The sequence below is a fragment of the Nicotiana tabacum genome, chromosome 8 (assembly GCF_000715075.1).
Source record: "Nicotiana tabacum cultivar K326 chromosome 8, ASM71507v2, whole genome shotgun sequence".
NCBI classification, from domain to species: Eukaryota; Viridiplantae; Streptophyta; class Magnoliopsida; order Solanales; family Solanaceae; genus Nicotiana; species Nicotiana tabacum.
The window spans coordinates 155,089,974-155,103,378 of record NC_134087.1 but is presented as its reverse complement, the minus strand read 5'-3'; the positions used below and the strand labels follow the sequence as shown (position 1 = coordinate 155,103,378).

The following is a 13,405-nucleotide window of genomic DNA, read 5'->3' as shown; positions in this document are numbered from 1 at the left end:
TTCAGCCCTCAAGTGAATACAAGGCAACTCAAAGCTTCATCACATGATATTTGAGATTCTAAGTAAGCACAAAGTCAAAGAGCGAGCCTCGATTTCGCAAGAATGACTAACCGTTTATTTACAAAATTTGAAGGGTGCAATTTATTCAATAAAAACTTGTCACATGCTTGAATCTAGAACAAAAACACCAAATAAGTCAAAACATCTTGTGCTACCGCCATGGTTCTGCTATTACACCTTTGGAAAAGAACCTGACAAAGAAAAACCAAGGGGAATTCATTGCTATATACAAATCTACACTATTAAGATTAAGAGTTTATATACAAGTTGCAAAAAGTTAAATATACCCCACCCCCAACCGAAGAGCATGCATTGTCCCTAATGCATTGAGAAAGTAAGAGCAAAGTTTAGGGGCATCCTGGGGCGCACTAGGCGCTTGTGGTGCTGGGAGCTGACACTGTGGAGGCATTTGGTGGATCCTCTAACTGGACAGTAGATGGAGCATCCGAGGTGGCCGTGGGGCCGGAAGCTGACACTGTGGAGGCAGTGGGTAGAACCTCTGATGGGATAGTGGTGTCTGAGACCAAAGTAGAAAGCTCCGCAAGTTGGGGAGCTGGGTCTTGGACCTGAGAGCTGCTAGTCTCACCCGATGATGGCTGTGTGGTCGTCATAGTAGCTTTGGCGACCATATCTGCAAGAGAGTGTGCAATGGCTATCAGCAGATCTTCCTTTTCTTCACCCAGTTCCTCTATAGGAACAACTGTCTGTTTGCCTCTGTTGTCCCTATGATCATCACCCTCCTCAAGTAATCCCTCCTCATCAATTTCCTCTTCATCAGTTTCCTCATTAGACCCTCCAGATTCCTTTTCTAAATGATCATCGATATGCACAACGGAGCCTGGAGCTTGTGAAGTCTCAGTACCATAGGCCACCTCAGCTGATATGAGGTTTGTGAAATCCAAATCGAGCCCTGGTACATGGGAGGTGCCAGTACCCTGTTCCCCTTCCACCAGAAAAAAGGGGGTCAAGTCAAACTCCAGTGTCTGCATCTTATGCAGCTCTGACTTGAGCTCAGCTACATCCTTTTTGAGTTGAGTCATGTCCCCAGCTCCACCTCGCTCAACCTTCTCAAGGCGTACTTTAAAATGTTTGAGTCAATACTCAAAGGATAGATGTTGTTTTTGAAGATCGCTCACAGAGGTTTGAATTGGGGCCAAAGCTTGCCGGATAAGAGATTGAAGTTCTTTGGCCAATTTGTCTACTTTGGCATTTTCATGTTGTGCTAGTAGACCAAGCTTGGAGAGTGCAGGCAGTGAGACAGGTGGTGTTGCAGTGGCTGGTCTGGGAGTGTATGTGGAGGTAGCCGGTGCAGAAGAAGTGTTTAGCATTGATGAGGCAGCAGGTGTTGCTGAGGATGGAGGGAGAGTGAGTGATTGCTCTGGTGGATCTTCGACCACTTTATCTGCAACATCATTGATCCGAGTGATGTCAATGTCCTAAAAACTTTTGTTATGAGGTCATGTTTGGGGAAAGGAGGAACTGTCCCAGCTTTACACAAAGCACGGATTAAGCATGGAAAAGGGAGCAAAGTTTCTTTTTGGTTTGCCCAAAACCCAATCTCACGGAATATAAGCTCTCCCACATCAATCTTGATACCGACATGATGCAAGCAATAAAGATCTTCTTCTTGATACTTATGTCGATTTCATTTCTCGATTGCGTTATATGGGAATAGGCAAAACTTAGCCAATACCAACCTTCTTGGGTAAGATCCCTCTTGTGAATCCTTTGGCGTGGTGCAATCCAGGATGGAGTTCCCTTGGTTATGACAGAGGCTACCCAAGCACGCCTGGATTCTTTGTTTTTAAGCTTTTCATCAAATTATGCCGTGCCTGGCCCCCATTCCTCGAAATATACATCATTGATTGATGAGGCATCATAGAGTATTTCAACTCCTCAGACTAATATAGAGCCTAAGAATCTACAGTTTCTCTTTCGTTCTGCATTCCTAGATGCAGCATAGACATCATAGAATTCCCTAACAAGCGTCTCGTTGTATTCTCCCGGAACCTGAGTGAAGGATTCCCAGCCCCTCTTTTTGATGTTTTCTAGCACATAGGGGTAGTGTTCTTTCAGACCTTTCAAGCCTAGCTGCTTTCTTCGAGGATTTTTCTTTTTGCCAAGCCATCTTTGTACAGAGTCCAAGAGTCAGAAACCCCAAACCCGAGTCTTTACCACTTTTTCGGTGTGCTTCAGCATGGAGGTCAACTGGTGGCACAAGGTCAATCTATGCCTTCTTCTCTTCAGATTGGGAGGAACGGTCATATGTATTGCTGGCTGTGTCAGGCATTTGCATTTGGATTGCTGTGATTGTGGACTCAGAGCAACAACCCATTTCTTTCCTCGAGCGGGAGGTTTTCACAATGCTAGGGATTTCTTTAATGCCATTCCTGTCAATTATTCAATGAGTGAGTATGTGATATGGCATGGGCAACATTGAAAAGAAATGAAAACAAAGATGTTTTTGAGACTAGTTATGCGATCGCATAACAACTCTGTGAGCCGCAAAACCTTTCGCACATTATAACCCTAAGAAGCAAAACAAGTTCTGTGGTCCGCAGAAGTGGCCATAGAACAACTTATGCGACCGCAGATCGGTCGCATTTTGTTCTTCAAATATAGCATTTTGTATGCCTCTGTCTGTGACCATTTTATAGTCCGCAAAATGTTTCTGCGGTAGCAAATTCAATTGCACATGGGCTTATAGAAAACTACCTATCATCCAAATTTGATGACTTTGCGGACTGCAAACCAGTTATGTGGACCGCAAAGATCATCATTCCTAATCAAAAAGGTGTTCTCCGGCTAGTGCACACACATCAAATTCACACTCAGTCCCAAATACGCAAGCACACACTTAGCCATTAGGAAAATATTTATGCAAATTGCTACAACTTTCCAATCTCTTTACTTTATTCCTGCTCTTTAATTTAAATCCCCAAATTTCAATTTACCCCCAGTATCCCTCAATGTTTGATTTTCAGTACATGCACTCACAATGGATGACCCATAGCAAGGTGCTGGGGAGACAGAGGAGGGTATTGAAAGTATATGGCACTTTTCAATTTGATTAAGCAAGAGAAAGGATGGAATTGTACATATCAGATATCAGAGGATGGACGATTTCGGTCTCAATCATGAGCAAGGTAATCCCTTCCTTTTCAATTCCTTTTTGATTTTGTGTTTCCCCCCCAATGTTTTTGGTCTTTTCTATCTTTTCTTTTGTGTTATTCTTTGTGCCCGTGTGTGTGCGGGAGTGTAAAAGAACGACGAAAATGAGTGAGGGATTTAGGGCTTAATACCTTAGAGGTTCATGGTGAGGGAGTGCATCGCATAACACATTATGCGTTCGCATATGTGTATGCGATGGATTAATGACTGAGTTATGCGAATCAGCTTTGTGATCAGTTCTGCGATCGCATAATCATTATGTGGGCCGCAAAAAGTGAATTTTCACTGCATTTTTGAAGGCCCAGATTGCATTATTTTCTTCTTGTGTCTGCAATCATTATGCGGTCCGCAAATCCAATATGCGGCCGCATATGTTGTCACAGAACACATGTGAAGATTGGCTTGCTTTCCTTCATTTTCCTCTGCCCTTGCATCCTGTTTCATTGTATTTTGGGTCACCTGCATTCTAACACACATGTTAAACTACTCAAAACTTACAAATAAACTTACCAAATTTAAAATCTAAGCAAAAAATGTTACCACACATGGGTTGCCTCCCAAGAAGCATTTGATATAACATTGCGGCACGACTACCCCCATTTTGACTAATCATTGGTAGGGGTTGGTGCAGGATCGTCTTTGAGTGCGAATTGTTCTACCAAGTGCCTTTCTCCAATGGTTCTGAGGTAATGCTTGATCCTTTTCCATTTACTTTGAAAGTTCGAGTCTCGTCCTCGGATTCCAATTCAATAGCACCATAGGAAGACACATTCACAACTTTGAATGGGCCAGACCATTTGGATTTGAGTTTGCTCGGAAAGAACTTCATTCTTGAGTTGAAGAGTAAGACCAAGTCACTGGATTTGAATTCTCGCTTCAAAATCTTCTTGTCATGAACAAACTTCATTCTTTCCTTATACATGGCTGCATTCTCATAGGCATGAAAACAGAATTCTTCCATCTCATTGAGTTGTGTCATCCTTAGATTAGCAGCTTCGGCCCAGTCAAGATTAACTTTTTTAATGCCCACATAGCTTTGTGTTCAAGATCCACTGGCAGGTGGCATGCCTTACCAAAAACCAACTGGTATAGTGAGGTGCCAATGGGAGTCTTAAATGCTGTCCTATATGCCCATAATGCATCATCTAGCTTCTTTGACCAGTCGGTCCTGTTTGTGTTAACAATTGTTGCTAGGATGTTTTTAATCTCCCTGTTGGACACTTCAACTTGACCGCTTGACTGAGGATGATAATGGGTGGCCACCTTGTGCCTGACTCCATATTTTTCAAGCAGCCCAGCAAAAGCTTTGTTGCAAAAGTGAGAACCACTATCACTAAGGATCACCCTTGGGGTTCCAAACCGCGTAAATATGTTCTTCTTCAAGAAAGTGGTTACACTCCTTACCTCATTGTTCGGCAAAGAAATTGCCTCAACCCATTTGGAGACATAATCTACTGCCACCAAGATATATGTCATGTCGTATGAGCTTAACGAAGGGACCCATGAAATCTATCTCCCATATATCAAAGATCTCGACCTCCATCATAAACTTCATAGGCATCTCATGTCTTCTAGAAATTGACCCTTATCTTTGACACTAATCACATTCCTTGACCATTTGGTTTGCATCTTGGTAGATCGATGGCCAATAATAGCCACATTCAAGCACTTTTGCTGTAGTACAATTTCCACCATGATGGCCCCCCACTAGGGAGTCATGACATGCTTTGAGAATTTGAATTACCTCATCTTCCGGAACACAATGCCGAATGATGTTGTTAGTGCAAATATGGAACAGAAAGGGTTCCTCTCAGTAGTATTGCCTACACTCCCGCAAGAACTTTTCTTTTGATAGGTTTCCAATCCATCAGGGATATGGTCACTAACCACAAGTTAGCAATGTCGGCATACCAAGGAGTGAAGGTGCTAGACAATGTCAATATGTGTTCATCTGGGAAGACATCAATAATTTCAAGATCTTCTTTTGGTCTCCATGCCTCTTCAAGCCTAGATAGGTGATTCACAACTTGATTCTCTGTTCCTCTATGATCTTTGACTTCAAAGTCAAATTCTTGTAAAAAAAGAACCCACCTAATCAATCTTGGTTTAGCATCCTTATTCGCCATAAGGTAGTGGAGAGCAGCATGATCGGTGTAGACTCATTGGAGCCCAACAGATAGTCTCGAAATTTTTCAAAAACATAGACAATAGCCAACAGTTCTTGCTCCGTCACAATGTAATTCATTTGTACGCCATTGAGTATCTTGCTTGATAGTAGACAGGATGAAGAATCTTCTTATGGCGTTGACCAAGTAATGCTCTAATAGCTACACCACTGGCATCACACATGAGTTCAAATGGAAGAGACCAATCAGGTGTGATAGTAATAGGTGCCGTGGTAAGCCTTGCTTTCAATTCCTCAAAAGCTTTGAGGCATTTCTCATCGAACTCAAACTTCGCATCCTTTTCAATGAGCTTGCACATGGGACTTGCAATTTTTGAGAAGTCTTTGATAAATCGCCTATAAAACCCGGCATGTCCCAAAAAGCTTCGAACAACTTTTACCAAAGTGGGAGGAGGAAGCTTGGAAATGATCTCGATCTTTGCCCGATCAACCTCTATGCCTTGATTGGAAATTTTTTGGCCTAGAACAATACCCTCATCTACCATGAAGTGAAAATTTTCCCAGTTGAGCACAAGGTTTGTTTCCTCACATCTTTTGAGAAGTTGCTGAAGGTTGTCAAGGTAATGCTCAAAGGAATCACCAACTACAGAAAAGTCATCCATGAAAACCTCTAAGAAATTCTCCACCGTGTCTGAGAAGATGGACATCATGTATCGTTGAAAGGTAGCCGGGGCACTACATATCCCAAATGACATTCTGCTAAAAGAAAAGGTCCAATACGGACATATGAATATTGTCTTCTCTTGATCCTCTAAGGCGATGTTGATTTGGTTGTAGCTGTAATTACCATCCAAGAAGCAATTAAATGACCTTACCGTTAGCCGATCAATGATATGATCAATAAAAGGAATCAGAAAATGGTCTTTGCAGTAGCATTATTGAGCTTCCGGTAGTCCATGCACACTCTCCACCTGGTCACTATCCTTGTTGGGATGAGTTCATTTTTGTCATTTTGAATCATGGTCATGCCTCCTTTCTTTGGCACACATTGCACCGGATTTATCCAAGGACTATCGGTAATGGGGTAGACAACCCCGGTATCCAACCATTTTATGATTTATTTCTTCACCACCTCTTGCATGGAAGGGTTTAACCTTCTTTGATACTCCACGCTAGGTTTTCTCTCTTGCTCCAATTGTATCTTGTGCTCACAACTTCTAGCAGGAATCCCTCGGATGTCCGCTATTGTTTACCTAATAGCCTGTCTGTGCTCCCTCAAGGTACTCAACAAGTGTTCAACCTGGATGTCAATCAACAAAGAAGAAACGATTACAGGTAGAGTTTCATTAGAGCCAAGAAATTTATACCTTAAGTGCGGTAGAAGTGGCTTGAGCTCAAGTTATGGCAGCTCGATAATTGAAGGCTTAGCGTGAGGAGTGACTCTATTATCTAAGTCAAGAGAAAGTTTCTTTGGTGCATAAGTTTAGGACCCAAGCCCTTCCAATGCATTCACTGATTCCATGTATCCTTCCATGTCTTCTCCATCAAAATTTGCCAAAATAGCCGCCAATGCCTCACCAAGGCATTCTTCTTCCATGTTTACCTCGACTGTATCCTCTACCTCATCAACAATATCAATGACTGAGATACTTTCGTATGCATGTGGCAATTTCATACCCTTAATTTCTTGAAAGGTAACCTCTTCGTCATTAACTCGGAACTTGATCTCATTTCATTTCGAAATCATGAGTGCTCTTCCAGTAGCAAGGAATGGTCTCCCCAAGAGATAGGGATTTCTTTATCAATATCACAATCGAGGATAATAAAGTCGTCAAGGAGGAGAAACTTTCCTACTTTCATAAGAACATCATCAACAATTCCCACTAGTCGCTTTATTGAACGGTCGGCCATTTGCAACCTCATACTTGTAAGCCTAAGCATACCTAATCCCGTTTGTTTGAAAATAAAAGGGGCATTAAGTTGATGCTAGACCCATTATCACAAAGGGCTCGTGCAAAATCGCACAACCCAATAGTGCATGGAATGGTGAAGGCTTCCGGGTCCTCTTTCTTTTGGAAGGTGGTTGTTGTAATGATGGAACTAACCCGGTGAGTCACATTCACCACTTCATTCTTGGTGGTTCTCTTTTTAGTGATCAAGTCCTTCAAGTACTTAGCAAAACCCCGCATCTCTTGAAATGTTTCCACAAATATAATGTTCATTGATAATTGCTTGAGAATGTCATAGAACTTCTCGAGTTTGCTATCATCAACCTTCCTAGCAAATCTTTGAGGGAAAGGAGGTGGAGGCCTAGGAATTGGTGCTAGAGTTTTTGGTGCCTCTATTACCTTTTCCTTAACCTCTTCATGGTTCACTTCTTGAGATCTTGTCCTTCTTTGGGAGTCTTTCAACTTCAACAATAATTGGCACCTCAACTTGTGCCTCAACTTCTTGTTCGGAATCTTCCACTTCGACCACTTGTTCATTCTCTCCTTGAAGTAGTTTCCCACTTCGACTTGTGATTGCCATACTATGAGAAGTTGGGCCACTCCCACTACCTTTTGAGTTTGCAATTGTGTCATTTGGGAGCGTGCCTTTTTGCTTTCGATTTTACTCTCTTGAGAGATATCTCATTTGCATCTCCAACTTTTGAATAGATATGGTATGAGATCCCACAAGCTCGGTTTGAAGTGTCGTCTCTATCTTGATTTTGTAATACTCGTTCAAGCATGTTTTCCAACTTGGACTCACTCGATGAACTTTCTATACAATGTGGAAAGTTTGAATATTTCCCCTTTGGTGGAACATAGGGGTTGGAACTCCGATTTGAAAAATTGTTGTTGTTGTTACTCCAATTTCCTTGATTTAAACTACCTTGGTCATTTTTCCACTGTTGGTTGCCTTGCCCTTGCGGTTTAGGCCTCCATTGGTTTTGTTGTCCTGAACCTTGGTTGGGTTGCCTTTGATAACCTCCTTGAGAGTTGTTGACATAATTTGCTTCCTCGTAATCCTCATTTGACATGGGTTGCATATCTTCCACAACATTTACCTTTTTTGTTTGGCTTTTAGTGAACATTTTCGTTAACACGTTGACATTGGTGGCAAGCCCGGAAATTACTTGATCTCTTTCTTGGTTCTCCTTAATCATGTTGGTCAAGGAAGGAGTACCATATGCAATTCCACCCGTGGTGTCTTTCGAGTGCCAAGCTTGGTTATGTTCTGCCATATGCAAAATAACTTCAAAATAGCATATATAAGCATGTCCAAGTGTTTTATTATTTTTTCATAATTTTTAAACGTTTAAATTGATTTATTTTCTCCCTTTTTATCCATAAAATCCCAATAATTATTTCCAAAATTATTATTTTGATAATTTATCTATTGGATTTTTATATTTATGCCAAAATATGGCTAAGGTAATTTTTACATATTTTTAAAATGTTTTTAGTATTTTTAAAGCTAAATTGCATATAATTGCAATATTAGCCCTTTTAAGGTTTAATTAGGTTTTATATTCATAAAATTGGATTCAGTGTTTTTAAATTGTTATTTATGTGCTATAAATCATTTTAGCCTTCAAAATTAGTTTTCAGAAATTATTTATTATTTTTATAAAATTAAAAGGGAAAAAATGGCTACTTAATTTATAGCCAAAATTGGCTTTAAAATCTAGCCCAAATCAAATCCCCAATTCCCCAGCCCAATTCCAATTCAAATCTGCCCCTAACCCAATTTTAACCCAAGCCCGAACCGGATCCCTACCTACCCATTTGATCATGACTGTTGATCATTCAAATCAACGTTCCCCCTTTCCCCTTACCTTTTGTTAACCCAAAATGACCCCTAACCTAATTCATTTGTTACGGTCTGCCACCCTTGAATCCCCTCTCCTCTCAAACTCTCTCTGAAACCTAAAGCCAACCCTAGCCGCTGCCACCCAAACTAACCCTAATCCCCTTCGATCCTCACCCAATCCATGGACCCTCATGGCTGTTCGAGATGTGTACCGGTCTCCTAGTCAGATCTTTGACTTTTCCGGCTAGATCGGTAACTTTTCGAAGTCTTTCTCATTTTTTTGGGTTCTCCGAAACCCTAACTCTAAAGGCTTTCCTTTTTTTTTCCAGATCTGTGTATGTTATGAACCTCTTAAGTGTTTTCCTTAAAGGTTTTCCGATTTTTCAAAACGACTCTTCGTTTTCAACGATTAGGATTTTCTCAACCTCTTTTAAAAGATCTCTTCTCCGATTTTCAGTGTTGTTTTATGATTTTACTATGTTTAAACGATTTGCTTATGTTTTTCTTCTACCTGGTTCATCGTGTTAAAATTCTAAGTATCTTTGGTTTTATTCGGTGTTCTGAAAATGTGTTTTTGTATGTATGCCTATTTCGATTAAGTTCTTCATGGTTAAATCCTTTCCTTTGTTTGTCTTGACTGATCCTGAGGTCTTACCATTTTTGTTAAAAGCCTAATTTCTTAAAACTTTCCTCACTTGTTATTGTGAGCTTTTGAAGACTTCCTTTACTTATTTCAGTGTGTTGGTCTGATCTCCTCTACCTGTTGCTATGTGTTAGACTGTTTCCTTCATTTTGGTTCTATGTGACTACTTGACCTGTTGATTGCCATGTTTCGAATGGGTTCTTTTACTACTGAATCCTTAGCGTACTCGTGTTACTGTTGTATGTTTATCTAGTTGCTTCTTTTGCCAATATGGTTGGCCTTGCATGTCTGATACTCTTGTTCATTCTTCTCTATTTTTATGGCGAAGTACAGAATCATGATTCTTTCTTGATTGATCTTGATTTCCTTAAGTTATGGTTTGGTTGCAAGGTTTTCTTACAAAACCTTAATTTTACTCATTTGTTTAAATTGATTGACCCCCTTCCTTTATTTGCTGTGATGTTTCACCCCGCTGAATCCTTTCCCCAATTAAGTGTATTCTGTACCTAGACTCAATTGTATACTCTATATTCTTTCTAGCCCTTATTTGGTCAGAAATCAATCTTCCTCAAATTGATTTTCTTTCCTTAATTACCTCTATTAGTATCCATTTGAGCAGTAATCCCTTGATTAAAGGGAATACTTGTATTAATTGATTCTGATTGTGATTACTTCCATATTTGTGTTAAATCTTTACTTGTTACCTTATTTTTCTACTCGTTTTAAAAGCTATAAATACCCTAATGCTTTCATTAACAAGACACGAACAACTGAGTTCAAAAACACACACTTACACATTCAAACTCTCTTTCTTTCTCTACTACTTGTGCTACTGCCTTGTTTAGCCGGCTGAAAGCCAAGGCTAGACTTTGGAACTCTGATTGCTTTACTTTTTCTGAACTTTGCTCCTTTAACTGGTATGTTCTTAATTTAATTCTAAAACTCAACTCTATGTGTTCCCTTGTTTGTCAACCCTTGTCTCTTTCTGTACTAACTTAATGGCTCATGCTGTTGAGTTGTACTATTTGTCTATTACTTTACTCAACATGCTTAAAATTTTGCCCTCCTTTGTTCAAATGTGATCTTGTTCTTGTTTACGTTCTTCGACTAGCATGTCTATAATGTACCTAATTCATGACTAATTGTGTGTTTCTGATTTGGGCCCTCTATGTTCCCAACCCTACTCCCCTATTTGTAACTGCTGAAGCATGTAATTCTCTCTAAACTTGTTCTGTGTGTGCTCCTACCCCCTTTCCCTTTCAAAAATTGTTTTATTAGGCAATTCTTTTGCTGTTCTACAAACTAACTTCAAATATGTTATTTCTAAAACTATTTTCCAACTCAACTCCTTTGAGTCTATGTCCAGCACTCTCACATGCACTCTTATATCATTAGGTTCTGCCCCTCTTGTCTGAGCCTTGCTTTGGGACCCTTGAGCTCCCTCTGAAACTGGACACATAAGGGCTGGCTCTTCCACATTGCACTTACTCTTGGTTATGCAATTTGGGTGTGAGCACTGCCCGGGATCCCTTGAGGTCCTTAGGGAACTCTGACACACCTAGGTATGAGAATGGTTTGGAACAGTATTGACATTTGAAATGGTTTACTACATAACTCAGAGAGAAAGTCAGGATCAGGCTTCCTATGGTTGTAACTTCTTATTTTTACATTTCTTATGTAATTCTATCATAGGGTCTGTAATAATTTGTAAACAAATATTGGGGTTAGTGAAAAAGGATGAGGAAATATGCATGCTATAGTTAAAGGGTAGAAAACATGTTATTAGGTTTATATTCCAAGTTGTGCAATAGAAATCATATTTAGGATTCATACAATGCATTAGGTATCATGTTCTTAGGATTCATGCTTCCTGCTTTAGCATCTCATTCATTAATCCATGATTCATGTCCAACACTTAGAAATCTTGCTTCTAGGACTAATAAATAAAAATTGTTCCTCATGAAGTCGTTTCTTAATAATTCTGCAACTCTTTCGTATATTTAGAGATCATGCCTTAGGAACTCTACCATATGCATGTGCATATTAGATATCATGTTCTAGGATCCTGTTTGCATTTTGTTTAAAAATGGCCAGTTAATTGCTGATTCATGAAAAGGTAGTAAGGTAATAGTTTTCACATTACGGAGTTTCTGAATAACTGGTAATAATCTCTGCAACTAGAAAAACATGTTTTAGGTAATAATAATCTCCAAACTGTCTTAACAATTCTGAATACTGTTTACGCCTAGGCAAGCCTTAGGTAATTACTTAAATAAAATTGGAACTGTCTTTGTTTAATTCTCGACTGTCACACCCAGCAGGCAGGCCTGATTCAGACTTCTTTTCTGAGTCATGTGATAAATCTGGTTTTGACTTAAACACCCTGCTTAGGACTTTAAATTCAGACCTTAATTGTGTATAAGTCGTGCTGTCTATGTGCACTGTTTGCAGAGGTATAACTGAGCCTTGTATTTGCTTATATGTTTCCCCTAATTGCATTCTTATATGTTTTTGTATGTCGCTTTAGCATTTTTGCCTTTAAACCTGAGGGTCTGCCCTAGAACTTGCTTCTTATAGGAATGGGAGTCCTAAATTCCTCCGGGACTAATAGGAAGGGACGGGTAGCAGCATGCAATAGTGGTCGAGACCAACCCTCGCTTTAGTTACCTTCATGGGGTGGGAAAGGATAGATATGGAGATGATGACCGGTGCGCTAATACCACGTGTATCCCCTATTCTGAGAAGTGTCATACCGGGTATGGCATTGATGTGATCCATATTACAAACAAACCTAGGACACCCCATTTTATTTTTATAAGTATGCTTAGATTATAATTCTTTTCAAAACATTCCTTTTATTAATCGTTTTTCAAACACTTGTGTACTTTAACTTAAATCCCATATTATTTGAGCCCTACTTGTCTACTTGCTAATTGCACAAATTCACAAAAAGCTATTTGGCCGGGAACCACACTAGTGGATCCTGAGGGGTACCTAACACCTTCCCCTTAGGATAATTTCAAGCTCTTACCCTATCTTTGGTTATCAAACATACTTGTAGTTGAACCTTATAGGTGCCCTAACGTACCTTAAATCGTTAGGTGGCAACTCTTCAAATACCTAATTCCCAAAAAAAGGAACGAGTTATCCCTCAAAATGTCATAAACCCAATTACCACGAGGAAAAAAAAGGGGCGCGACAGCATGACGACTCTGCTAGGGATTTTTAGGCTTTTACCATTACAGATTTTTTTTTTGTGAATTTGTACCCCTCCCTATGTGCAATTACTTGTTTATTTTCTTTAAGAGTTTGATTTCTTGTTCAAAAGGAAAACTGACATATCTTTCTTGTTTCCTTTCTTTATAATTGCGTTAAATTATAAAACTATTGTATTTATCACTTTCTTAACGTGCAAATACATGTCAACATGCTTTTAATTATTGCATAATCATGCTCAACATCATACTCCACTCATGCCAAACAAATACTATAGCAACGCTTGATGAGTGGTTGCGCTCTTCTTATATCATTACCCCTAAATTCGGAAAGGCATATTTGCGGTAAAACTAGTCGATCAACGGTGCAGTCGACAGTTCCGTGCCTTCCTCGAG

General features: G+C 39.8%; 1 protein-coding gene across 1 annotated transcript; it reads right to left on the bottom strand.

Annotated features, from left to right (window-relative positions):
- Positions 1-4,212: 4,212 nt before the first annotated feature.
- LOC142163362 (uncharacterized) lies at positions 4,213-4,707 on the bottom strand. Its single transcript, XM_075220637.1, has one exon. It carries the CDS (start codon positions 4,705-4,707, stop codon positions 4,213-4,215), a length of 495 nt encoding a protein of 164 aa, XP_075076738.1.
- Between the last annotated feature and the right edge of the window lie 8,698 nt (positions 4,708-13,405).

Coding starts and splice junctions, on each gene's coding strand:
- LOC142163362 (XM_075220637.1), bottom strand. CDS start 4,707: ATGACATATATCTTGGTGGCAGTAGATTATGTCTCCAAATGGGTTGAG.